This window comes from Sprattus sprattus (assembly GCF_963457725.1).
Source record: "Sprattus sprattus genome assembly, chromosome: 19".
Lineage (NCBI taxonomy): Eukaryota > Metazoa > Chordata > Actinopteri > Clupeiformes > Clupeidae > Sprattus > Sprattus sprattus.
In genome coordinates this window covers 2989732-3015567 of record NC_137917.1, presented here as the reverse complement: position 1 = coordinate 3015567, position 25836 = coordinate 2989732, and the positions used below count along the sequence as shown (strand labels likewise).

General features: G+C 44.2%; 1 protein-coding gene across 8 annotated transcripts in view; it reads left to right on the top strand.

The window, feature by feature from the left end:
- The window catches only part of LOC308380402 (plectin-like), a 122548-nt gene extending 106012 nt beyond the window's left edge, over nucleotides 1-16536 (top strand). For all 8 annotated transcript variants that reach the window (XM_080857728.1, XM_080857727.1, XM_080857730.1 and 5 more), the window contains 10 exons: nucleotides 538-713; nucleotides 913-1051; nucleotides 1504-1860; nucleotides 1973-2056; nucleotides 2162-2266; nucleotides 2481-2579; nucleotides 4189-7542; nucleotides 7879-15106; nucleotides 15397-15495; nucleotides 15658-16536. In XM_080857728.1, the coding sequence (XP_080713854.1) occupies nucleotides 538-713; nucleotides 913-1051; nucleotides 1504-1860; nucleotides 1973-2056; nucleotides 2162-2266; nucleotides 2481-2579; nucleotides 4189-7542; nucleotides 7879-14223 (10659 nt within the window). In that variant the 3' untranslated portion in view covers nucleotides 14224-15106; nucleotides 15397-15495; nucleotides 15658-16536. The remainder of the gene's footprint in view (nucleotides 1-537; nucleotides 714-912; nucleotides 1052-1503; nucleotides 1861-1972; nucleotides 2057-2161; nucleotides 2267-2480; nucleotides 2580-4188; nucleotides 7543-7878; nucleotides 15107-15396; nucleotides 15496-15657) is intronic.
- Nucleotides 16537-25836: the final 9300 nt, after the last annotated feature.

Below are 25836 nucleotides of genomic sequence, written 5' to 3'. Positions count from 1 at the left end.
AGAGAAGGAAGGGAGGGAGAAAAGGCGGACCACAGTGGGCAGAGGCGGGCAGCGGAGAGGGGGGTGGGTCACATTATGAAATGCCATGCTCACCGTTTCCAGTGCTCTCTCTCCCGCTGCCAGGGACGAACAGAGAGGGGCTGTTTTAGGGGCTTCTCTCCCAGTTTAGCACAGGCTAGTAGCAGGCGGGCTAGTCATTATTGTAGCCTCTTTCTCCTCGCTGCCATCCTGCATGGATTCAGAGGGCGATGAGCTCGAGGGGCCCCTGTCTCCTCTCCAGTTCTGCTGGTCTGTAATGGGGCTCTTGTTTTTGGGGCTCCTCTCTCTGCTGTTCCTCTATGACTTGCTGGGGTCCATCAGGCCACAGGGAGAGCAGGCACAGGTTAGTTCCTATGAATACGGATCCAGTTAAGAGAACATTATGTTTGGTTTTTAGATCAGCGTCAAAGGCAGAGACATAGGCCTCCAGTTTCTTCACAGGATACTTCCCGCGAGGGGAATTTGCTCAGTGAATTTTTGACATTGTTTCGTCCACAGAAAGATCATACTCAGCTGCAGGGCATCAAGAAGAATCTGGATGTCGTGGCAGGAAAAGCTGAGGAGGTCTTGGCAGCACCCGAGCAGGCTAGCAGTCCAGTGCTGCGTTCAGAGCTGGACATCACCTTGCAGAAGATGGATCAAGTCTACAGTCTGTCCACCATCTACCTGGAGAAGTAAGTGGATATCTAAACAGAGTCTCTTCTCACACTGTATCATGCCAATGACAGAAAACAAAGCACTTTTGCACTTTATGTCTGTGAAATGGAATGCTCTCAACTAAATATTGTTATTGTATAGTTAATTATGACATGACAAAAGGTCAAAATATTATTGTTAATACCTCTCTCTGTCCTTGCTCATCTTCTTCCTCAGACTAAAGACAATAGATGTTGTGGTCCGTAACACGCAAGGGGCAGAGGACGTGCTTAAGAAGTACGAGGACCGCCTCCGTGACGTTCACAAGGTCCCGACAGACGTCAAAGAGGTGGAGATCTACCGTACCGAACTCAAGGTAAATATCCGGTGAAGACAGTAATCAAGCAGGCATGTCTGGCATCTCTATGCAGTGCAGTTTACCAAATGTTCACTAATTATTACCAGCTTTTCTCTTTGGAAGTGATGCTTCGGGCACTTTAGCTGACATAGTTGTTTTAGTAAATTTATGGTGGTTTATTGAATTAAGACCAGATCCTCCCTGTAAACAAAAGCATGTGTGTGGAAATAATTACCTGACTCCAAATTACAAATGATGGAGTACCGATGAAGGAAAGATGGAACAGTTTTATATTTAATTACAACTCTAAATTTGAATGTAAACTAGAATGTTTTTATTCTAGTTGCTTGTAGAAAGAATCTCTGTAAATCTTTATAAACTGTAAACCTGTGAAGAATAGAGCAGAATACAACAGGGTAACTACTAGAAGCCTCTCACCATTTTAAAAATCCCATTCTTGTCTCTTGTAGGTCATGCGTAAGAACGCAGAGGGCGAGCAGCCTGTCTTCGACGGACTGGAGGGTGGGCTGGGGAAGGCGGCATCCGTCAGCGAGCGCATGTCTCGCGTGCACAACGAGCGTGACGCAGAGCTCGAGCACTACCGCCAGCTCCACACAAGCCTCCAGGACCGCTGGCAAGCCGTGTATGCCCAGATTGACCTGCGCCTGCGGGAACTGGAACAGCTGGGCAGGCAGCTCGGCTACTACCGCGAGAGCTATGACTGGCTCATTCAGTGGATCGCTGACGCCAAGCAGAGGCAGGAGAAGATCCAGGCCGTGCCCATCACAGACAGCAAGACACTCAAGGAGCAGTTGGCACAGGAGAAGGTAACACACTTTCTTAGAAGCTTGCATATTTTGTGAATGAAAGTAACCATGTTCTGTTTGGTTAGGGTTATGCTAACTGACTCTGATATATTGTGTCATTCGACTTTTGCAGAAACTCCTGGAGGAGATTGAAAAGAACAAAGAAAAAGTTGATGAGTGTCAGAAATATGCCAAGGCGTACATTGACACCATCAAGGTATATCTGAAATAAAATGCACATGGCACTATGGTTGTTGGAACTATAACATTTTGTATTATTTTCCTGCCTCATCTGCAATGACTGTTTTTCTCATTCCCTCAGGACTACGAACTTCAACTGATTGCCTACAAAGCTCAGGTGGAGCCACTGACATCCCCCCTGAAGAAAACCAAAATGGATTCGGCCTCTGACAATATCATTCAGGAGGTGAGTCTCCACCTCAAAGATGTGTTTAGTGAGGAGAGTATAACCTTATACTCCTGATAATACTCTGATTGTCCATTGCACATGGTGACTGTTATTCAAGTAATACATTATCTAGAATATTCTACTTAATATATGTATTAACATGTTAGGGACTATGTTTATGAAAGTGATGCCTATTTTATGCATATCTAATCCTTTTTCTTTTTGTCTGTAGTATGTGACTCTTAGAACTCGCTACAGTGAGCTAATGACGCTCACCAGTCAATACATCAAGTTCATCACAGACACACAGCGCCGCCTAGAGGAGGAGGAGGTGCGTGACAACCCACAGGGAATTGTGGAGCATTCCCCAAACAATAACACTAACAATAACCTTAATAACCTAATCCAACCAAAACCGAACCAAACACAGACTCTGACACATCCACACACACACTCCAATAGAATTAATGTATGGGTGACTAGACATGCTTTGTCATTGCTGCTGTTTCTGGATAGAAAGGCAATGTCGTTTCTAGTTTTATGTATGGCAAAAACTATAACTAGAATTTATAAACTTTTACAACTAAATATTTTGCTGACTTGATCCTGTTTCTCTCTAAGGCTAAATGAAGACATAGGGTAACTCAGGGTTCGTGGGTTCAGGGTTGCTGTTTGGTACCATGTCTGTGGTAATGTGTATTTTGCTGACCAGGACCTCTAGTGTTGGGTTTCAGTATTTATTTATAGTTATCATTCTATGGATGTTAAATGTCATCTGTACATTTTATTGTAGAAAAGACACTTCCCTATTTCCATTTTGCACACTACCTTAGTGTTATACTGTATACTGTACTCTGGTCACCAGATAATCTTCCAGATTAACACAAATTTCTTTTTCCCGTTCTTTTCTAACCCTAATGTTTTGTTTGTTTCTTTGCCTCTCTTAACTGCTTGCCAGTGCTTTGTCATGATGATTGCTTGACTTGTTTGGGTGCTAAAGAGGTAAATTCTATAGTGCTTCAGGTATTTGCACTCATATCTTCAGACTCATTTCTACTGTAACTCTCATTAGATCATCTATAGAAATCATTCTCCTCTAACATGTCTTCTTGACAACACATGCACGTTCATTTAGATGATCTATATCAATATATCTGCATTTTAAATAACTTGGCTCAAAGCAGCTTCCCTCATTGTGTAATTGTGCTTTTCATTTCCTCCATCTTTCTTGCTACACAAAGCATGGCTTGGCTATCAGACAGGCAGGGCAAAGCCTCTCCTAAAACACTTTTGGAATAAAAGTTTATTTAAATGCCTCACTTGCAGCCTTTTCCAAACTATCCTAATGCCCTTCATTCCTTAAGTTCCCTTTTTCCTATCATCTTATTGTTCACAACTGCCACTGTCCTCTAAGGCTGACCAGACTTACTGTAATTAATTTTGGTGTATTCACCAACAAATGGGTTTGCATACATTTAAATTTATTTCAAAGGATAGTGTTTCGATTTAGGACTATTCCTTGCATCAGACCTTTGTAGCAGGTTGTGGTAATCAATAGTGTGTGGTATTGCCCGGCTTGTATTGAAAAATGCAGCAACTGCTTGTAAGAGAATCCTACAGAGAAAATGGCTTCAGGCGCATGACTTGATGTTCAGACTGTGAAGTGAATTGTTGTGAAGTAATGTCTCACGTCTCCATACATTAATTACATCAAACAACACAAACACATCCGGTAGCGTCATACATATTAACCTTGCACCCGCATCCTGTCTTGAAAAATCTAACATCATTGTCATGAATTTGCATCTACCATGTGTTGATCTAAGCTAATTACCTTTTCTTTAACCTTAGCCTTAACAATAACCATAACCATAACACATAACACCCCATGCTTGATCTTAATGCTGATTTTTCTGTATCATTTGCTTCCACTAATACAGAAAACTACTGAGAAACTTAAAGAGGAAGACAGGAAAAAAATGGCCGAAATGCAGGCCGAGTTAGACAAGCAAAAGCAACTAGCAGAGGGTCACGCAAAGGCCGTTGCCAAAGCGGAAAAAGAGGCCAAGGAGCTGAAGCTCATGATGCAGGAAGAGGTTAGCAAGAGAGAGGTAGTAGCTTTGGATGCGGAGAAGCAGAAACACAACATTCAGCAAGAGCTACATGAACTCAAGAACCTCTCAGAGCAACAGATCAAGTCCAAGAGCCAGCAGGTCGAGGACGCCCTCCAAAGCCGGACCAAGATAGAGGAGGAAATCCGCATCATCAGGATCCAACTGGAGACAACTGTGAAGCAGAAAGGCACTGCTGAAACCGAACTGCAGCAGCTTAGGGACAAGGCTGCTGAGGCAGAGAGGTTGAGAAAAGCTGCTCAAGAGGAGGCAGAAAAGCTGAGAAAACAGGTCAGTGACGAGACACAGAAGAAGCGCAAGGCCGAGGAGGAGCTCAAGCTCAAAGCCGAAGCTGAGAAGGAGGCTGCCAAACTAAAACAGCGGGCTTTGGAGGACCTCAACAATCTCAAAATGCAGGCAGAGGAGGCAGAAAGGCGAATGAAGCAAGCCGAGGTTGAGAAGGAACGGCAGATCAAGGTGGCCCACGAGGCAGCACAAAAAAGCGCAGCTGTCGAGCTCCAGAACAAGCGTATGTCCTTCGTTGCAAAGACTTCAAAGCTGGAAGAGTCTCTCAAGCAAGAGCATGGCACTGTTATTCAACTCAAAGAAGAGGCAGAACGTCTCAAGAGGCTACAAGAGGAGGCTGACAAGGCCAGAGAGGATGCTGAGAAGGAGCTGGAAAAGTGGAGGCAGAAGGCAAACGAGGCTCTCCGACTCAGACTCCAGGCAGAAGAGGAGGCCCATAAGAAGACTGTTGCTCAGGAGGAGGCTGAAAAACAGAAGGACGATGCCGAACGAGAGGCTAAGAAGAGGACCAAAGCAGAGGAGTCCGCTCTGAAACAGAAGGACATGGCTGAGCAGGAGCTCGAAAGGCAGAGGAAAATGGCTGACACCACGGCACAGCAGAAATTCACAGCAGAACAAGAGCTTATCCGTTTAAGGGCTGACTTCGACCACGCAGACCAACAGAGATCTCTACTTGACGATGAACTCTACCGTCTCAAAAACGAGGTCAGTGCAGCGGAGCAGCAAAGGAAACACCTTGAAGATGAACTTGCTAAAGTGAAAAGTGAAATGGATATCCTTCTGAAACTGAAGGCCAAGGCTGACAAAGAGAGCATGTCCAACACAGAAAAGAGTAAGCAGCTGCTTGTGGCAGAGGCTGCAAAAATGCGAGACCTTGCTGAGGAAGCATCCAAGCTTCGTGCCATTGTTGAGGAGGCGAAGAGACAGAGGCAGACTGCTGAGGATGAAGCAGGCCGGCAAAGAGCAGAGGCTGAGAGAATCCTGAAAGAGAAACTTGCAGCAATTAATGAAGCGACTCGCCTCAAAACTGAAGCTGAGATTGCCCTTAAAGAAAAGGAAGCGGAGAATGAACGCCTCAGGAGGAAAGCTGAAGATGAAGCTTACCAGAGGAAAGCTCTTGAAGATCAGGCCAGCCAACACAAACAAGACATTGAAGAAAAGATAATCCTACTCAAGAAGTCCTCTGAAGCTGAACTGGAGAGACAGAAATCCATTGTTGATGATACTCACAAACAAAGACGAATTGTGGAGGAAGAGATTCGCATCCTCAAGCTTAACTTTGAGAAAGCCTCATCTGGAAAGCTTGATTTGGAGCTGGAACTAAACAAACTCAAGAACATTGCAGATGAAACTCAGCAAACAAAAATCCAGGCTGAGAAAGAGGCAGAGAAGATGAGGAAGCTTGCATTAGAGGAGGAAAAACGAAGGAGAGAAGCAGAAGATAAAGTTAAGAAAATTGCTGCTGCAGAACAAGAGGCAGCTCGTCAACGCCAGGCAGCCCAGGAAGAAGTTGAACGCCTCAAAAAGAAAGCTACTGAGGCCAATAAGCAAAAAGAGGAGGCAGACAAAGAGGCAGAACGGCAAATCCTTTCAGCTAAAGAAGCATCACAGAAATGCAGTGCAGCAGAACAGCAAGTGCAAAGCATCCTTGTCCAGCAAAAAGAGGACAGCCTTGTTCAGAAGAAGCTGAAACAAGAATTTGAGAAGGCTAAAAAGGTAGCAAAAGAAGCAGAAAAAGCTAAAGAGAAAGCTGAGAAAGAGGCTGCTCTCCTTCGTCAACAAGCTGAGGAAGCTGAACGCCAGAAGCAAGCAGCAGAGGTGGAAGCTGCCAACCAAGGCAAAGCTCAAGAGGATGCTGAGAGACTGAGAAAGGCGGCAGAGTTGGAGGCTGCAAAGAGAGCCCAAGCAGAGGCAGCAGCGATCAAACAGAAGCAACATGCTGATGCTGAGATGGCCAAACACAAGAAACTGGCAGAGCAAACCATAAAACAAAAATCTCAAGTTGAGCAAGAACTTGCCAAGGTCAAACTGCAGCTTGATGAGACAGATAACCAGAAGTCTCTTCTGGATGATGAGCTCCAACGCCTTAAGGATGAGGTCAGTGATGCTTCTAAGCAGAAGGCTCAAGTAGAAGAAGAGCTGTTCAAAGTCAAAGTTCAGATGGAGGAACTGATGAAATTGAAGCAGAGAATTGTGGAGGAGAACCAGCGCCTTATCAAAAAAGACAAAGATAACACACAGAAGTTTCTTGCTGAAGAGGCTGAGAACATGAAGAAGCTGGCCGAGGAAGCTGCCAGGCTTAGTGTCGAGGCTCAGGAGGCCGCTCGCATGAGAGAAATTGCAGAGGATGATCTTGCTCAACAACGGACCCTTGCAGAAAAGGTCCTTAAAGAAAAGATGCAAGCCATCCAGGAGGCTTCTAAACTTAGAGCTGAGGCAGAAATGCTCCAGAGACAGAAGCAGCAAGCTCAGGAACAGGCTCAGAAGCTGCTGGAGGACAAGCAGCAAATGCAGCAACGTCTGGATGACGAGATGGAAGGCTTTCAGAAATCCTTGGAAACTGAGCGCAAGAGGCAGTTGCAGATAACAGCTGAGGCAGAGAAACTCAAACTGCAGGTGTCTCAGCTCAGTGGTGCTCAGGCCAAAGCTGAGGCAGATGCCAAAAAGTTCAAGAAACAGGCAGACGAGATCAGTGCCCGTCTTCACGAGACAGAGCTTGCAACCAAAGAGAAGATGACTGTTGTGCAGACGCTCGAAGTGCAGAGGCTGAGCAGTAACAAAGAGGCCGATGAGCTGCGCAAAGCCATCGCTGACCTTGAGAAAGAGAAGTCTAGACTGAAAAGGGATGCAGAGGACTTACAAAATAAGTCCAAAGAGGTATTGTGTTCAAAAATGGCATATAAGCGCAGCTTATGTCATTGTTAACCCCTCCCTGTAACACTTTCTCAGTTTGAAAATACTTCCTTTAACAAAATACTATCCCTTTTCCCTACACTAAGAATGAATAATGTGATGAATTATGATATTCTGAATCAATCTTTGAATGCCACTATACATATTATTTAAATAATATTTTAAGAATGCTCTCTGAAGACATGGAATGTTTGCATAGCATGTGTTAAAATACCGTATATCTACTTGTTTTGAGTGATTTACTTTGTGTAGAACAGCAATATCATGTCACTCATTTTATTCTTTTTCTCCCTACTCCAGGTTGTGAATGCGCAACAGGAACAGATGAAGCAGGAGAAGACACTCCTTCAGCAGTCCTTCATTGCTGAGAAAGAAGAACTACTAAAAAAAGAGAAGCTCATTGAAGATGAGAAGAAGAAACTAGAGAGCCAGTTTGAAGAGGAGGTCCGAAAGGGAAAGGCTCTCAAAGATGAGCAGGAACAGCAAAGGAAGCAGATGGAGGAGGAGAAGAAGAAACTCAAGGCCACCATGGATGCTGCCCTCAAGAAACAACAGGAAGCAGAGCAGGACATGCTGAATAAGCAGAAAGAGATGCAGGATCTTGCCAAGAAAAAGCTGGACCAGGAGAAAATGCTTGAAGATGAAAACAAGAAGCTCCGTGAGAAGTTGCAGCACCTTGAAGAGATTCAGCAGCAAGCATCTCTTACCCGTGAGATCCAGATTCAAACAGATGAGGTCCCTGAAGGTGAACTGGTTCACATGACCATGGTAGAGACAACAAGGAAAGTCCTCAATGGTCAAAGCACAGGTGATGAAGTTGACAGCAGAAATGGGGAGTCTCCTTTGTCATTTGATGGCATTCGTGAGAAGGTACCTGCAAGTAGACTCTTTGATGTTGGACTTCTGAGCAAGAAAGAGTTTGATAAATTGAAGAAGGGTAAAACCACTGTGCAGAACCTCAGCCAAACAGACAAACTTAGGACAATTCTCAAGGGAAATAACTGCATTGCTGGCCTCCTAGTGCATCCAAACCAGAAGATGTCCATCTATCAAGCCATGAAAGAAATGAAAATTTCACAAAGCACTGGCTTAATTCTACTAGAAGCACAAGCAGCATCAGGCTTCGTAGTTGACCCAATCAAGAACAAGAAGCTCACAGTCAATGAAGCAGTCAAAGAGGGACTCGTAGGACCAGAACTGCACAACAAATTGCTCTCTGCTGAAAGATCTGTCAGTGGTTACAAAGATCCTTACACGGGCGGAAAGATTTCGACCTTTGAGGCCATGAAGAAGGGACTTATTGTGGAGAGTGAGGCCATCAGAATACTTGATGCCCAGATGGCCACAGGTGGAATCATCGATCCAGTCAACAGTCACCGTGTGCCAATTGAAACTGCCCTCAAACAGGGTTATCTGGATGCAGACCTGAAGAACATCCTGGAGAAACCCACAGATGACACCAAAGGATTCCTTGACCCAAATACCCAGGAAAACCTCACCTACAAACAGCTGATGGAAAGATGTACTAAAGATCCTGAAACAGGGTTGATGATCCTGCCCATCTCAGAGAATGCTGCTCTCAGTGCAAGAACATATACTGATGAAGAAGCAAAGGATGTCTTCAACAAAACAAATGTCTCTGTACCTTTTGGAAAATTCAAGGGAAAAACTATTACAATCTGGGAAATCATCAACTCTGAGTACTTCACAGATGACCAGAGAAAGGATCTCATCCGCCAGTACAAGACAGGGAAAATCACAATTGAGAAAATTATCAAGATCGTCATAACTGTTGCTGAGGAGAAAGAGAAAAAGAATGAAATTGCTTTTGATGGTTTGAGAGCACCTGTGCCTGCCACTGAGCTCTTGGAATCCAAAATCATTGACAAAGACCTATTCAACAAACTACACAAAGGCAATAAAACAGTCAAGGAAGTGTCTGAGATGGACCATGTTCACAAGTCTTTGAAAGGCACCAACTGCATTGCTGGTGTAGTTATCGACTCAACTAAAGAAACACTGTCCTTCTATCAAGCCTTGAAGCGGGAGGTGGTGAGACACACTCATGCTTTAAATATGCTGGAAGCACAGGCTGCAACTGGGTTCATGGTTGACCCTGTCAATAATCACAAGCACACAGTTGATGAGGCTGTTAAGGCAGGTTTAGTTGGTCCTGAACTTCATGAAAAACTGTTGTCTGCTGAAAGAGCGGTCACAGGCTACAAGGATCCTTACACTGGCAAGACAGTGTCTTTGTTTGAGGCAATGAAAAAGGACCTCATCAATAAAGATCAGGGAATCCGACTTCTTGATGCACAGATGACGACAGGTGGTATTATTGACCCAGTGAAAAGTCATCGCATTCCCCATGATGTGGCCTGCAAACGGGGATACTTTGATGATCAGACAAACAAGCTGCTGAACAATCCAACAGATGACATCAAAGGTTTCTATGACCCCAACACTCAAGAAAATGTCACATATCTGCAACTCCAAAAGCGGTGTGTCACAGACAAAAAGACGGGCCTTCAGCTTCTGCCACTCTCTGATCAAGCTATTAACTCAAAAGAGGAACTCAAATACACAGAGGCACAGACCAAAGATGCCATGAATCAGGCATCAATGGACGTAGAAAGTGGACCCTTCAAAGGCAAAAAGGTCACTCTCTGGGAGATGCTAAATTCTGAATACCTTACTGATGAGCAAAGACAAGATCTGATTAGACAGTACAGAACAGGCAAATTCACAATTGAAAAAATCATAAAGATTGTGATCACAGTCATTAATGAAAAAGAAACCATGAAACAGGAGAAAGGCAACTTCAAAGGACTCAGAACTATGGTACCAGCCAAGTCACTGCTTGATTCTAAGATCATTGACAAAGCAACTTTTGATGCAGTTCAGCAAGGCAAGAAGACAGCAGCCGAAGTTAGCAAAGATAAATCTGTCAATAAATACCTACAAGGTTCAGACAGCATTGCTGGTATCTACAATGATCAGACTAAAGAGAAGCTCAGTATATACCAAGCCATGAAGAAAACGCTCCTCAGACAGACCACAGGCGTGGCACTGCTTGAAGCTCAGGCAGCCACAGGATTCATTGTAGACCCACTGAAAAATCAGTTCTTGACTGTGGATGAAGCTGTGAAATCAGGCCTTGTTGGTCCCGAACTTCATGAGAAACTGCTATCCGCTGAAAAAGCAGTCACAGGCTACAAAGACCCATACACTGGAAACAAAATTGCCCTCTTTCAAGCCATGCAGAAAGAACTAATTCCAAAGGACCAAGCAATACCCCTCCTTGAGGCACAGATGGTCACTGGTGGAATCATTGATCCAGTGAACAGCCACCGTCTTCCAAATGATGTAGCCATCCAACGTGGATTCTTCAGTAAAGAAATGGCCAACACTCTCTCTGAACCTACAGATGACAACAAGAGGTTCTCTGACCCCAATTCAGATATCAATGTGTCATACAAGCAGCTGAAAGATAAATGCATGAGTGACCCGGACACAGGACTTTGTCTCTTGACTCTCTCCAAGCCACAATCACCAACAATAGTTGAAAAGACTTACCTTTACACTGAGGAACAGACCCGGAATGACCTATCTGGCACCCAGGTTGATATTCCAATTGAAGGCTTTGGTGACAAGCCCATGTCCCTGTGGGATATCATGAGCTCAAATCTGATCCCAGAATCAGAAAGGGCTAAACTCATGGAAGAATACCGGGCTGGCCAAATTACAAAGGAACGCATGATAATCATCATCATTGAGATCATGGAACAGAGAGAAATCATCCGAGGGGAGAATGTCAAAACATGCAATACAATTAGACGAAGAATTACTATTGAAGAGCTCTACAGTGCTCGCGTCATTGACCAAGAAACCTACAACCTGCTGAAACAAGAGAAGAAGACCATCCGTGAGATCATGGAGATGCAGAGTGTGAAAAGATATTTGTATGGCACAGGCAGTGTTGCTGGTGTCATGTCAGACTCTAACAACAAGATCGGCATTTACCAGGCAATGAAGAGAGGCCTCATGAACTCTGAAGTAGCTATGACTCTCTTGGAGGCTCAGGCTGCAACTGGATTCATCGTCGATCCTGTCAAAAATGAAATGCTCACAGTTGATGAGGCTGTCCGTAAAGGTGTAGTTGGCCCAGAGATCCACGACAGACTTCTCTCTGCTGAGAGGGCAGTAACTGGTTACAGAGACCCATACAGTGGCAAGATCATCTCTCTCTTCCAAGCAGTGAAAAAGAACCTTGTCACTGAGGAATATGCACTAAAGCTTCTTGAAGCTCAAACAGCCACAGGTGGTATTATGGACCCCGAGTTCAACTTCCACCTTCCTTCAGATGTTGCCACACACCGTGGATACATTAATAGGGAGACAATGGAGAGGCTGTCTGATGAGGTGAAGGGATATGTGGACCCCCTTACAGAAGAAGAGATTTCCTATGCAAATTTGCTCAAGAGATGTAAGGTTGATCCTGAAACTGGCCTGCGTTTCCTCTCACTTGCCGACAGAAGGCTGATGTTCAAGGGTCTTAGAAAGCAGATCACCATGGAGGAATTGTTCCGCTCACAGATCATTGACCAGAAGACCCTAACAGAACTGAATGAAGGTCTTGTGAGTGTGGAAGAAATCAGCAGTAGACTCCAAAAATATATTGAAGGCGAAAGTTGTATTGCTGGAGTGTATGTTGAGACCAGCAGAGAGCGTCTCTCCATCTACCAAGCCATGAAGAAGAATATGATCAGACCAGGGACAGCTTTTGAGCTGCTTGAGGCCCAAGCCGCAACAGGCTATGTTATTGACCCAATCAAGAACCTTAAACTGACAGTCAATGAATCTGTGAGGATGGGCATTGTGGGTCCAGAATTTAAAGACAAGCTTCTTTCTGCAGAACGGGCCGTGACAGGCTACAAAGATCCTTACTCAGGCAAGACCATCTCTCTCTTCCAGGCCATGAAGAAAGGTCTCATTCTAAAAGATCATGGCATCCGTCTCCTTGAAGCCCAGATTGCCACTGGAGGAATCATCGATCCAGAGGAGAGTCATCGCTTGCCAGTAGAGGTGGCTTACAAACGTGGCTTCTTTGATGAGGAAATGAATGAGATCCTCACTGACCCATCTGATGACACCAAGGGATTCTTTGATCCCAACACTGAAGAGAATTTAACTTACCTTGGGCTGATGGAGAGATGCATCACAGATCCAGACACTGGCCTTGTGCTCTTGCTTCTGAAAGAGAAGAAACGAGAAAGAAAGACCTCCTCAAAGTCCTCTGTGCGCAAACGCAGAGTGGTCATTGTGGACCCAGAGTCTGGCAAAGAGATGACAGTGTACGAAGCGTACCGAAAAGGGCTCATTGACCATCAGACCTACCTGGAATTGTCAGAGCAGGAATGTGAGTGGGAAGAGGTTACCATCACTTCATCTGACGGCTCTGTGAAGTCTATCATCATTGACAGGAGATCAGGCCGGCAATATGACATTGATGACGCCCTTGCCCGAGCCCTCATTGACCAGTCCTCTCTGGATCAGTACCGCTCTGGACACTTGGCCATCACTGAATTTGCTGACATGCTATCTGGAAATATGGGTGGCTTCCGTTCCCGATCCTCCTCCATCGGATCGACCTCCTCCACCTCATATCCCATGAGTCCTGTGCCCTCAATCAGAACCCCTGCCACCATATGGAATGATCCAACAGAGGTCACTGGCCCAGTGGCTGGAATTCTGGACACTGACACCTTAGAGAAAGTCTCAATCACTGAGGCAATGCACAGGAATCTGGTTGACAACATCACTGGCCAGAGACTGCTGGAGGCACAGGCTTGCACTGGAGGCATAATTGATCCTACAACAGGGGAGAAATTCTCTGTCGCTGAGGCAACTGAGAAGGATCTTGTTGATAAGATAATGGTTGACAGATTAAACCTGGCTCAGAAAGCCTTCAATGGCTTTGAGGACCCCCGAACTAAAGTGAGGATGTCTGCCTCCCAAGCCCTCAAGAAAGGTTGGCTGTATTATGAAGCTGGTCAGCGATTTCTGGAAGTGCAATACCTCACTGGTGGTCTCATAGAACCAGATGTTGAGGGAAGAGTTTCTTTAGAGGAGGCCATCAGAAAGAGTACCATTGATGCTCGCACTGCCCAAAAGCTAAGAGATGTAAGTGCCTACTCCAAATACCTGACCTGCCCAAAAACCAAACTCAAGATTTCTTATAAAGATGCCATGGACAGAAGTATGGTTGAGGAAGGATCTGGCTTGCGACTTCTGGAAGCTTCATCCCAGTCTAGCAAAGGCCTGTACAGTCCTTACAACGTCAGTGGCTCTGGATCTGCCTCCGGCTCTCGCTCTGGCTCAAGGACCGGGTCAAGATCTGGCTCAAGAAGGAGCAGCTTTGATGCCACTGGTTCTAGCTTTAGCATGAGTTTCTCCTCATCCTCATTGTCATCCACCAACTACGGCCGAAGATACAATGCAGGACCCGACAGTGGCATCAACATGGATGAACTAGCCCAGGCCCTTACAGCACTGTCTATGATGAGGCCCACCATTCAAGGCTGCAGTTCAGAGGAGCTTCGCTCTTTCACAACATTTCTACCCCTTCACACCTCAGTGGCTTAAAAAGTATATTTAAAAGGAGGACAACAAAGACATATTTATTCAGCTTTGCATGTGGTTGCTTTAGGAAATTGCATTCCTTTTCTTTTTGGATTGTTAAGCTCTACATAGTATGGATGCTTAAAACTATGCATACCTGTCCAGCCTTAAGTGGTTATTATTTTTTGTATCTTTTTTTCCCTGCAGTTTAATATGATATTCAATAGGGTAGTATTTTAAAATAACATTTTAAATGACAGCTATTTTTATAGAGCAGTTGTCATTGAGGCTAATTGTTTTTAAATATTTTACATTTCTATTTGCAACTTCAGAAAGTTGTCTGGAGAAAACTCCAAAAGATATGCCAAGATAGATATAAAATGTATGTTTACCAGATTCAAAAAATATATATATGGCTATATTTCTAAGTGCAGTATGTGTATAGATCTGTTAAAGCTATTTTATAAAGGAGAGAATGTTAGCCATCAAAGTAATCAAGAACAATTGGCTAACTTGCTGAAGAGCAAAGTAAGGAAAACACTAAATGTATAGCTTTTCAGTTTTTTTTTTAGTTTTTTAAGAGAGCAACATTCAAAGCTGCAAGACTTTTTTGGTGGGCGATTTCTGCTCAACCATCACACAGAAGCACCAAACATCCTGTCCACAGGGAATCGAACATTCAAGTCTGAAAACCCTGACACATACACGTACTACACAGCCAGTCAATGATGTCCAGTGTCCTCATCATTATTAAATTGCAACTACAATATGTCCTCATACCAACACTCAAGCTCTACTCAGTCAAGTCCCTCATGATCTACTGTCCCAAGAAGATTTCAGATGTCACACCCAGCTCCACCTAACATTACCTGGAGGTGCTCAAAGTTCCTGGACTGGTTTTGTACCTGTAAGTTATACTGGGGCGACTTTTGGGGGGTGGCTGGCTGACCTCTTCACACTTCCTACTGAATTTTCCTCACTTTTGTGCTCTAGAGGACATGTTCTACTCATGGACCGTTTTTTTTGGAAGTAATTTAACATTAGTTAAATGGCCTTTTTCATATTATTCTGTCAGAGTATGCTACTTCACTCTCTCTCTGTTTCAGAACATTTCACAGAATTTAGTGCACACTTTTAGGATTAAGTAACATATAATTAATAAACAACCCTTTGGTCTCTGCGTTTCTTTTACAACAGAAGTCTTTACCAAACAGATGTCCTGATGTCCAGATGGACGGAGATGGTGTTCACTCAGTCTGGGATGAAAGTCATCCACATTCAACATCCGCTCCTCAGGTACAGCAGTTTGCTATACAATGTTCACTGCCATTAATGCCATCACAAACATATTTTCAGTTTGCATCATTGTTTAATATCATTACAATAAGCACTCTTTGATTTGGTTTGGTATTTGTTTTCATTGTTTTTCATTTATTCTTTGGCCTTTTTTTATTTTAGATCTGCAGTCAAGCACCTCTCTTGCCCCACAAACCTCTCCTTTTGAGAGGATTGAATAAAGGCTAGGGTAACACTGAAATCTTCTTGGGACACTTGCCAGGAACTGTGCACTGGACTTACACATTCTGGCTCTCACATCTACCCACCTCTTCATCCACTGCTCAGCTTCTGTGGACAAATAGGATGTTCTCCTATGTCTTTGTTACAGCTAAGAATAGTCTTAGTCTAAAATCTGGAGTATGGCTGACATAATAATATGAATGTACTTTTCAGCTATTCAAATTTGGAATAATTACACTTCCAATCAACCACCAATATCTAAATGACTAGCTACTGTAGTGTTGCACCATTTAAAACCTGGAAAAATACATTATTAAACACTCCCATACATGTAAACAACTGAATGTACTTTTGAATCCTTGCATACAACCATTTCATTTGTCCATGGTTTTTTCTTTTATTTCCCATGGAATGTCTCTGAGTTGCTTTCTCAACTAGTTTTCTTCTCTAAGAAGTCCTAAACATTGTTATTTTCTTTTTTTCTTGAAAGTACTTGACTTGTGTAAATCCTCTTGTTTTATTTCCATTTTTCATCATATTTTTGATATCATTTACTGTAATATATATATTTTTGCTTTGCATGTTTTACTAACTTGGTTACAAATATTTGGAAAAACCGAAGGACAAAGACATTTTGAAAAGTGCGTAGCAAAAAAGTATCACTACTATTTTTGATGTAAAATGTAAAACGTAAACTTGTATGCAATCCACTAACAAGTTGGTTTTGCTCATAAAGAGATGGGAGTGCCTTGACAGGGATTTAACTGGGTGCATCTTTGAAAATAAAACTTATGTAAATAAACATCTGATGAAAATGTTCTCATCTTTCTTTTTCATTTTTTCATCCATTCTCAGAATATATCCCTTTAGTTACTTAAAGTGATGTCACATACCATATATTATGTGTTGTATCAATTTGGGAAGCTGTATATTGTAAGTGTTTTTTTATTAGTATGTATATTATATTTATATTGCATGTATGAGAAGTGTTCAGACATATGTGGTATGGTTCCATAAAAAAAAAAAAAAACTTTCTTTTAAGACACTTTGGGCAATTGATTGAATCAACTGTAATTATCCATTATACCTCAAGAGGACACTGTTGTGATATTTACTGAGTTGGTAGTTGAGAAGTCAATTATCATTCATTCACATGTTGGTTCATTGTTCAAATTATTTAGAATTATTTTTAAAATGTCCCTGTACATAAATAGGCCTACTAAAAATAATGTATTTGTACAACAATATAGACATTTTGATTCAGTTCTATTTGAGGTTCCACCTAATGTATTTGTCTTAGAGAGTTAGGCAGGGGAGGCAACTGGTCACAGCTGTACCTCATAAATATGCTGAGGCTGCTCACCTTGCGCCACTGAATCCAGAAAATATGACACCTCTTTCCCATTCTTTTCAGAGAATGGGGAGTGAGGTAGGAGCCTGCATGGTTCACTTATACTCTATAGATTGGAGCGCTCAAGAACACACATGTGTAAGTTGAGCAAAAAGTGAATTTCCGGCCACATATTGATTTCACTTAATCTGGTAGATTTAATCTATTTACTCATCAAAATCATATGGTTAAATAATTGTTCTAATGAACCAATGCATACAACTGACACAAAACAACAGAAATAGATTGAAACTTTGCAATTCTTTCAAGTCTTTCATCCTTTGGTACATTGGCACAGTCGGTACGTGATCATGAAATGCATTTCTGCTTTTCCTTGTCTATTTGTTTCAGGAAGAAAGTGATATAATTCCTGGGGCTGCTCCACCTGCAGGAAAACAATATGGGTAATGGTTGCTTGTAGATGACTAACTCATAAAAGGACCTAGCGTAGTTTTGTTCCAGATTCGAATTTGATCTCTTAACAAGTCAGTTCCTCTGAGAATGCCAGCACAAGGGGAGTATTTCACTGTGTGATAGATGACCTACTATCCATAGCAGCTATGACGTCGTACTGACCCAAGGCAATAGGCCAGAATAACGGCCAGCAACGGTAGTTGACTTCAGGTCCTTTCATAGTTAATGAGAACTCCAGGACAGGATCCAAGGAGCAGAAACTTGAACGGAATAGTAAATCATATTACTGCTGAATGTGTCACAGCTTTCCCAAAGGTTTCTTCAACATGAGGCTAACCTCTTGTGACAACAATTATATTTAAACTATATAGGTGCAGTATAAATTTAAATACATCAGCATCTACATTTGTTTTCTTTATTCATTAACAAACATTGGGAGAGTGTCCAAATGTAAATCAGCGAGAGGCACTTTTTATACACTGTTCAAATAGCAAATGCTGAGCAGATGGCCGAGTGTTCATTCTGTGGGGTTGTATGTCTGATTATTTCCTTGCATACTGAATGAAAACAACAGAAACCCCTCTTGCCAGATTCTCTAGTGTGAATTTGCATGTCAAATAAGCCTAATAGGACTGAGTAAAGGCCGTCAGGGACACTAATTACTAAGAGCCCGACAGTCAAATAGGTATGTGTAAGGTATTAGGTTAGTCCCTACTTTCCATAACCTAACATATGAGTTCCAGCAGGTCAGGGTTCTAAAGACAGTTCATTAAGATATGTAAAGATGAGGAGATCAATCTGATGGTTAAAAACAAGAGGATCTAACACATACACTTTAGCCTCAGAGGAGCGGTACTGATTTGAGCAGATGATTGATCCCACTCTAGACAATGGTGGGTGGACACCTGCAGATAGATAGAGCTGTCTGAGTGTTGTGTGTCTGTCCTCCCTCAGGGGTGACCCCGAGAACTGGAGCCAGTGGCAGTGGGAGTTCCGAGGTCAGATCAGGGCATTGCGACACTGGCTGAAGAGCATGGAGATGAGGCTTCCCCCGCTGGATCCAGCTGTAGGTCTTCCTGGGAAAGCTCTCAGCTTCCCATCTCATTCATCTGTTCCACTTTCATTTGCCCTCTTTTCGTTGCCAGTGCCATATTCTGTGCTGTGTTTGAGACAAAAAGTATTTGGGTTAAAGCTCTGCCGGACAGGCAGCAGATGGACTGGTGAGTTCAATCCTAGTGGTACGATCTTAGTTTTACGTTCTTTGAAGCGGCTTGAGGATTCATCTTCTATTTGCTCAACGCCTGGATTTGCTTAATCCGTGTTTTACAAGTCTGAAGACGTCACAGCAATCTTAAAAAGAGCCGTGGGCATCTCCTACCATCTCTTTGGAAACAACATTGAGGACAAAACTGAAGACAGAAATTTGAACTAAGCTCCCAGGACCCACGGTCAAACTTTCAACTGTCTCGGTGACGTATGCTTTTGTTGGATAGTAAGTATTTGGGATGAGTTTGCCAGCAACAGATGAGCAGGGACTTCAACCAAAGACCCTGATTTGAACCAACATCCCCTTTTTGTAACCCACTGCCCCCATGGTGCAAGGGTTAGCATCCCAGCAGAAAATGGTTTGGGCTCTGGGGAGCATGAGGGTCTTTCTGAAAAGATGTAAACCCTCGCCACCAGACCCCAGATCGAGAGAGAGAGAGGAACAAGGGGGTGGTGACAAAGAGAGAGTTCAACACAGCGGAGAGAAGGAGTGCTGATGGAGAAAGAGAGGGTGAGAATGAGAAGAGAGAGACAGAGAGAGAATTAGGGACAGAGACAAGGGAAGGGGGGTGGGGAGTGGAGTGGAGTGGTGACGGTGAGAGAGACAGAGAGGGAGCAGCTCTTTTGGGGGGTTAGGCAGGCAGGCAGGCAGGCAGGCAGGCTCCTTTTGTGCAGCGAGCGGGTGGACTTGGAGACTGGGGAGGTGCCCTGGGCTGGAGGCCCCCCTGCACACATGAGAGAGCACACTGAAAGCACATTAGACTCAGATGGGAGGAAGAGGCCGAACAGAAAAATAGGATCTTACAGACACAGCGCTCTGATCCGGGCCACAATAGGACTTGTCGTAAACACCCAGTCTATCTCCACTTAGCAGTTACCTAATGCCGAGATTTACACCACCAACAACCCTCTGTGGGTTATTTTGTGTGGCAGCATGACAGTGTCAAAAATAGACAACGCCTTTGTGTTAGTCCTGTGTATTCGATTGCGTTAACTGGCACAATAAAATCATAAGGTATAATGTTTAGACCAAAATATTCACATGAAGTATCAAGTGGCTGGAATATAAACCCAACTCATTTAAGGCCTGATGATTGTGCCTTTGTGTGCGTCACCATCTTCAGTTACAATCCCGTAATGAGGATATTTACTGAGTTCTCAGGGCTATCATAATCTGAGACAGGTAATCGCTTTCGTCAGACATTTTTTGGGGCTATTTCCCAAGTCATCAGATAACTGTTCCTAATGAACACATTTCTTTTCAGTTCAGGATCATGGTTGACTGAAGAACAGGATGCTCAATTATTTAATGTATTGATTGATTTCACGGTTAGTTGAGAAATACACTTTCAGATGAAACAGCGTGTGCAACTAGCTCTTCATTCTATTGGTAGATGTGAATTGCAGTGTATCCATTTTCATCTTTCGATGATTTGGACTTCAAGCACAATCCAGAATGAATCGTCTTTCTTTGAGACAGTTTAAATGTTTTGCTGTCTTTTAACTGTTGCAGGGAAACACATAGAGCTACTGAGCTAACAATGTTCCTCACATTTCGGGCACACGAGTGTATGCACATATACATGAATATATATTCATACTCTGAGGATCTACCACCACGCCTCAGTGTAGAGGAGTCTGCATGGGGGGTGGCTGCCCCTGTCACTGCCCACCCCAGTGAGAGTGAATGAAAGGGGGCTTGTCTTTTATCACGTCCGTCGTGCTATCTCTAACCCTACGCTTTTGTCATGTTAATACCTCCAGTCTGCTTCGCTGATGGTTACAGTCTGGGGGGACTCGTTAGTGTGCTCTACCCAACCACCGCTCTAATCACGGCAAACACAAAAGTCCAGGAGGAAGCACACCTGCTACTGACAGGAAGAGGAGTCTGTGTCCTAACTTGCCCTGACTTTTTCACAAGTCTCCTCTCTAGGGTTCCACAAAGAATCGGAAATATTTAGACTGAACAATCTGTGAATGGGAACTTTAATTGCATGTGAGAACAGAGCGGAGCAAAGTCTTGCTTCTCTTGTATTGTGGTTAGTTCCCCCCTTCCTCCAAAACACCAGACCTTCACTTCATCCTATATGTGCTGCTTCATTCATTAGAGAAGACAAAACTGTCCTCCACTACAGCAGCAGAAGACAGACAGATCTGGGCCAAAAGGGCCTCTTCCTCATTTGACGTCTCGCCTGACAGGGAATTGTGGAATAAAGAGCAGCCTCTGTCCTTCACTCTCAAAGGTCTCTCTTTCCCCCCCCCTACACACACACACACACACACACACACACACACACACACACACAGTTTGCATCTCAAATAAGCCCAGCACACATAACCTGCAAACACTTCTGTCACACGAGCGAGCACATGGGAAGTGAACTGGGAGAAAGAGTGAAGGGCTTCCCTTCCAATCCCCCCCCCCCCCCCCCCTCCTCCTGCTGTTCTCCCCTAGCTCTGTGTAGTAAAGAGTAAACATCACCTCCCCTCTCTCTAGGGTCTGTATGAGTGGGGGGGATTTGGATGCTGGGAAGGAAACAGACTTTTCTGTTGTATGTGTACGTGTTGGTTTTTTCCCCCTTCTTTTGAGTGGGAAGATGACAAAGGAAAGGCAGATTACGGTTCCTTGAAGTAGACAAGTGAGTGGATGTTGAGTTGGCTCAGCTGGGTGCTTTTACTGTCGACGATCTGAAGGATCAGTGTACATGCAATTATATCTGGGACAAATTATGGCAATTAGTGAGGAAACGCCTCCTGCGTTCTCACCTCCTGCCCATTGTTGATGTGTAATTAGCGTGCAACAACTGAGCCCCACTACCTGACAAACCCCCCATAACACACAAAAACACACACACACACAAACACACACACACACACACACACACACACACACACACACACACACACAAACACACACACACACACACACACCCAAGATGTGAAAACTCCTTTCAACAAAAAAATAAGCTACAGTATCTTCTCTGTCACACCATGACGTTATCCTGGACACCTCTATTTAAAACAAGTTATACATCATCTGTAAACGATTTTCTAGCTCTTACTTTAAGCATCTGTCCAGAGCATCATGTACCAACAAAAAGATTTGAGGAAAAAGCTACTCCTCGTGTTCTGCAATTCTCACATGTTCCCGGATCCCATACATCCCAGCAGGGATCCCCGTCATTGTTCCCATTCACCCAAGCCTCTCTCTTTCTGGGAAGTGAACTCGAGTGCGAAATAGCAGTATTTGTGAAGCAGTCGTGGCAGTGCCATGGTTCATACTTGTGACCTATAAAAACCCTGCCATGGGGTCCGCTTGTTGTAAATTCATATACTCTGTCATGTGACTCTTCAAGGAAGACGATGTGCCTGCGGAAGTGCTAATTATCATGTACTGGATCAGCCATTGAGCTATTATTTAATTTAAAGGCTGGGGTGAAGAGGAGACAGACAGAGAGAGAGAGAGAGAGAGAGAGAGAGAGAGAGTGAGAGTGGGGGAGGGGAGGGCTGGACACGCCTGTGGCATTAATCCACTTTGCTGCTCTCGGGTCTTCAGGCACATGGGGCCTTTGATCGAATTTGGGTCCAATTTGTGACCCATTTGGTCTCCTCCTGATGCCTGCACCCCCATATCCTAGAACCCTTCCTTGTCCAGCCCAGTACTCCATGTTTACATGAAGGATGAGGTGGGGCGGAAGGATGGTGGGCTATATCTGGGGCTAATTTCATAGAATGTAATTTGGGCTCTGGATATCCATTGTCTCACATGCAACTGCTTCATGTAATACATATTTAATGTTATGGGCACCACAGCCGTCAGCTCAGATCTTGAGGGCAAGTTCATTCTTGCGTACAATTTCTTCATGTATTCTCTTTGATAATGGGAAAAACATGCTGGCAACATACTGGCACATCTTGTATTTTTTGCAAGGTCAGGATTTTTTTTTAACTCCACTGTTTTGGTCCCCGAAGATGTAGGGGAGAGAAAGAGATAGAGGAGCTGCTGAGAGAAAGAGAGACAGAGAAAGAGAGAGAGGAGCTGCTGAGATAATAAAAAAGAGAGAGGGAGAGACTGGAGCTGCTGAGAAAAAGAGAAAGAGAGAGAGACAGAGGGGCTGCTGAAAAAAAGAGAAAGAGAGCGAGACAGAGGGGCTGCTGAGAAAAAGAGAAAGAGAGAGAGACAGAGACAGAGGGGCTGCTGAGAAAAAGAGAAAGAAGGGGGCACAGACAAGCAGGGTAGAGAGGAAAGATAATTTGTATTTGTGTGTGACAGCGATTGTGAGTATGTGTGTTGGTGAGAATATGTGTGTTTGTGTGGCGCTAAAGGCCATGCTTTAGGCCATAGAGGACTGGAGAGTGCCATGAGGCAGAGGCAACGATTCAATTATTTCTTGGAGGAGAGCAGGGACTGCTGAAAAGCTGAGATCAGGTGCCTTTTTTTAAGAGCGGGCTCTTTTGGCAGGCGCTCTGCCTTTCCCGTGCCAAGGGCTCCCAGAGACAGAGAGAGGGGATCCCGCTCAGTGGAGAGACATTGGCCCTAATCACCACTGACACACAGGCCAGTCAGGAGGGGGTTTTATCGAACCGTCTCCATGCAGTCAGAGATAAAATGCTATGAGTTGTGTGTATGAATTTACAGTAGTTTTTAGAAAATAATAAATAAAATACACATTTTCCACGCAACTGAAATGTTCACTTTTTTATGAATTTTAAGCATATTTGTAACTGAAAAGAAAAAAACGCAGGATCTTTCAATTACTCCTACTGTTGCTGCATGTATCGTGGGAGGTCACACACATGAACATAAATCCATTTAGAAAGACAGAGAAGGATGCCTCTTCTCTAGCCCTGGATGACTCAAAGGTTAAATAACTTGACCTCTCATGGGTCACACCACTGAATTTACTTTCCCAGGACAGTCACCGTGACAGGCATTGTCACTTCATTTTTGTCCCTCGGTTTCTTCCTATTGTCTTGTTTATGTCCCTTGCATAGACTCCAAGGTGGGGGATGGAGGCTGGGAGAGGGTAGTCATTTAACTTCTAAAGGGGCCTTAGAGTCCTCCTCTCGCAAGTGTTCCCTGCTGACACACACAGGCAGATTAATCGCCATAAAATGGATGCATACACTCTTGCTCCCCGTCACTCTCATCTTTCCTCTGTTGCTATCCCCCATTCTTTACCTTTCTGCCCCCCTTCTTTATGCCTTTCTGTCTCTCTCTCTTTCTCCTTCTCACTCTCTCTTTCTCTTTCTTTCTCTCTCCCTCCCCCTTCTCTCTCTCTTTCTCCCTCTCATTCTCTCTTTCTCTCTCCCTCCCCCCTTCTCTCTCTCTTTCACCCTCTCTTTCTATAATAGCTCAAGGGTTACCAGGAGTTTCTTCACCTATGGCAGATTATTTCCCTGCATTCAATGGAAAAGAGGCAGGAAACTCTGGAAGAAACAAACACATTGACAGGCCATTTAAAGAAACCTGGGAGAGGAATTACCTGAAAGAAGTGTGACATTATCCACCTACCTAACATTCTACGTATTGTGACTCAGATGTCAGTGAATGAGATTGACATAGTTAATCAAAGTGGAGTATCATAATCGACATATGAAGCTACATTGTCTTGGTAGTTTACGGTTTTATCAGACAGGTCAATATATTTTGTCACACTGGCTTCAGGCAAATCCACATGGACATGCTGTCTATGTGACAATGGTTGAGGATTATAGGGGTGGGGGAGATTGGAGTGAGATGTTACCCACCTGTGTACCTGCCCTCGGGGTGTCAGGACACCTGCTTCCACACCTGTGTGTTCCCATCCAGCAATACACCCAATGTTCGCCTCCGACCCCTTAACCACAAGCAGGGATAAATCCTGAAACACAGATAAGACCCTGAATGGTGCAACTTGAGAGCACATGTTGATGGAGAGAGAGGAAATTAAGCCCCATTCTACTGAATGCACTGTTCAACACCCCAGAGCCGGATGGAAGTTCAAAGTCCATTATTAAAAGGAGTGGTTGATAAATTGTCATTTCATGATAATCTCCTAATTCTCCCGGGAGACCATGAGAGGGGAAACCCCAACTGAGCCTGTCTCCTTGCACAGTTTTCCCCCTCTGTCTCTTTTGTTTGTGGGCTGGCAATTTCGGGTCTGGAAGTGAGTTGAAAAGTAATGGGAGATGTTTTACAGTAATTAGTCTTCTTTGTTGCGCCAGTAAAGGCTAGTGCACTGGCTCTGAATGGAGATTGTGGGGTGGGGGGTGTCGTGGGGATGCATTGGAGGGGTCTATTTTTGCGCCCTGGCTATCTTGCCACAACCATCACTGTGTGATCATAGGAGTGTATGTGTGTTTGAGAGAGAGAGTGTGCATGTGTGTGTGTGAGTGTGTGGATGTGAGAGAAAGTGAGAGAGAAAGAGAGAGAGAGGGCTTGAAGGCAGCTGTCACTTAACATGTGAATGTTCGGGGGCAGCCCAGGGGTCTTTAGAAAGCTCTCCTCCTCCCTTCCCGTGCCCCTCTCCCCTCGTCTCCCCCCACCCACCCACCCACCCTCCTAACCCCTTTCCCTTTTTTCACAAGAAGCAGCATGGAGTTTCTGAGCCAAAAGAGAACCCTAGAGGAGGAGGAGGAGGAATAGGAGGAGGGGAGGTGGTGGAGGGAGGAGGGGCTAGCAGAGGGAGGGAAAAGTAGGAGGTGAGGGAGGATTCTGCTGTCTAACTGTCTGGCACACAACACTGGACTAACACACAACACACAACACTGGGAGCCCAGGAGTTCACATCACACCAGCAGAACCTCAGGCAAGAGTCATGGAGCTACCAGAACAGCACCATCTCCCATGGATCAGGTGCTCTCCACACCACCAGGGATATATGGGAATATAGTTCATTGTTCTTCCTCTGGCAACGCTTCTCATCCTCATAAGCCTGTGTGAGGCTGGAATTTGTCTATCGGAGACTGTGCAACAAAGGAGAGCGAGAGAGAGAGAGAGAGAGAGAGAGAGAGAGAGAGAGAAGTGCTAGTGAGAGGGGATGAGGTGGAGGGGGGCTGGCGATGGG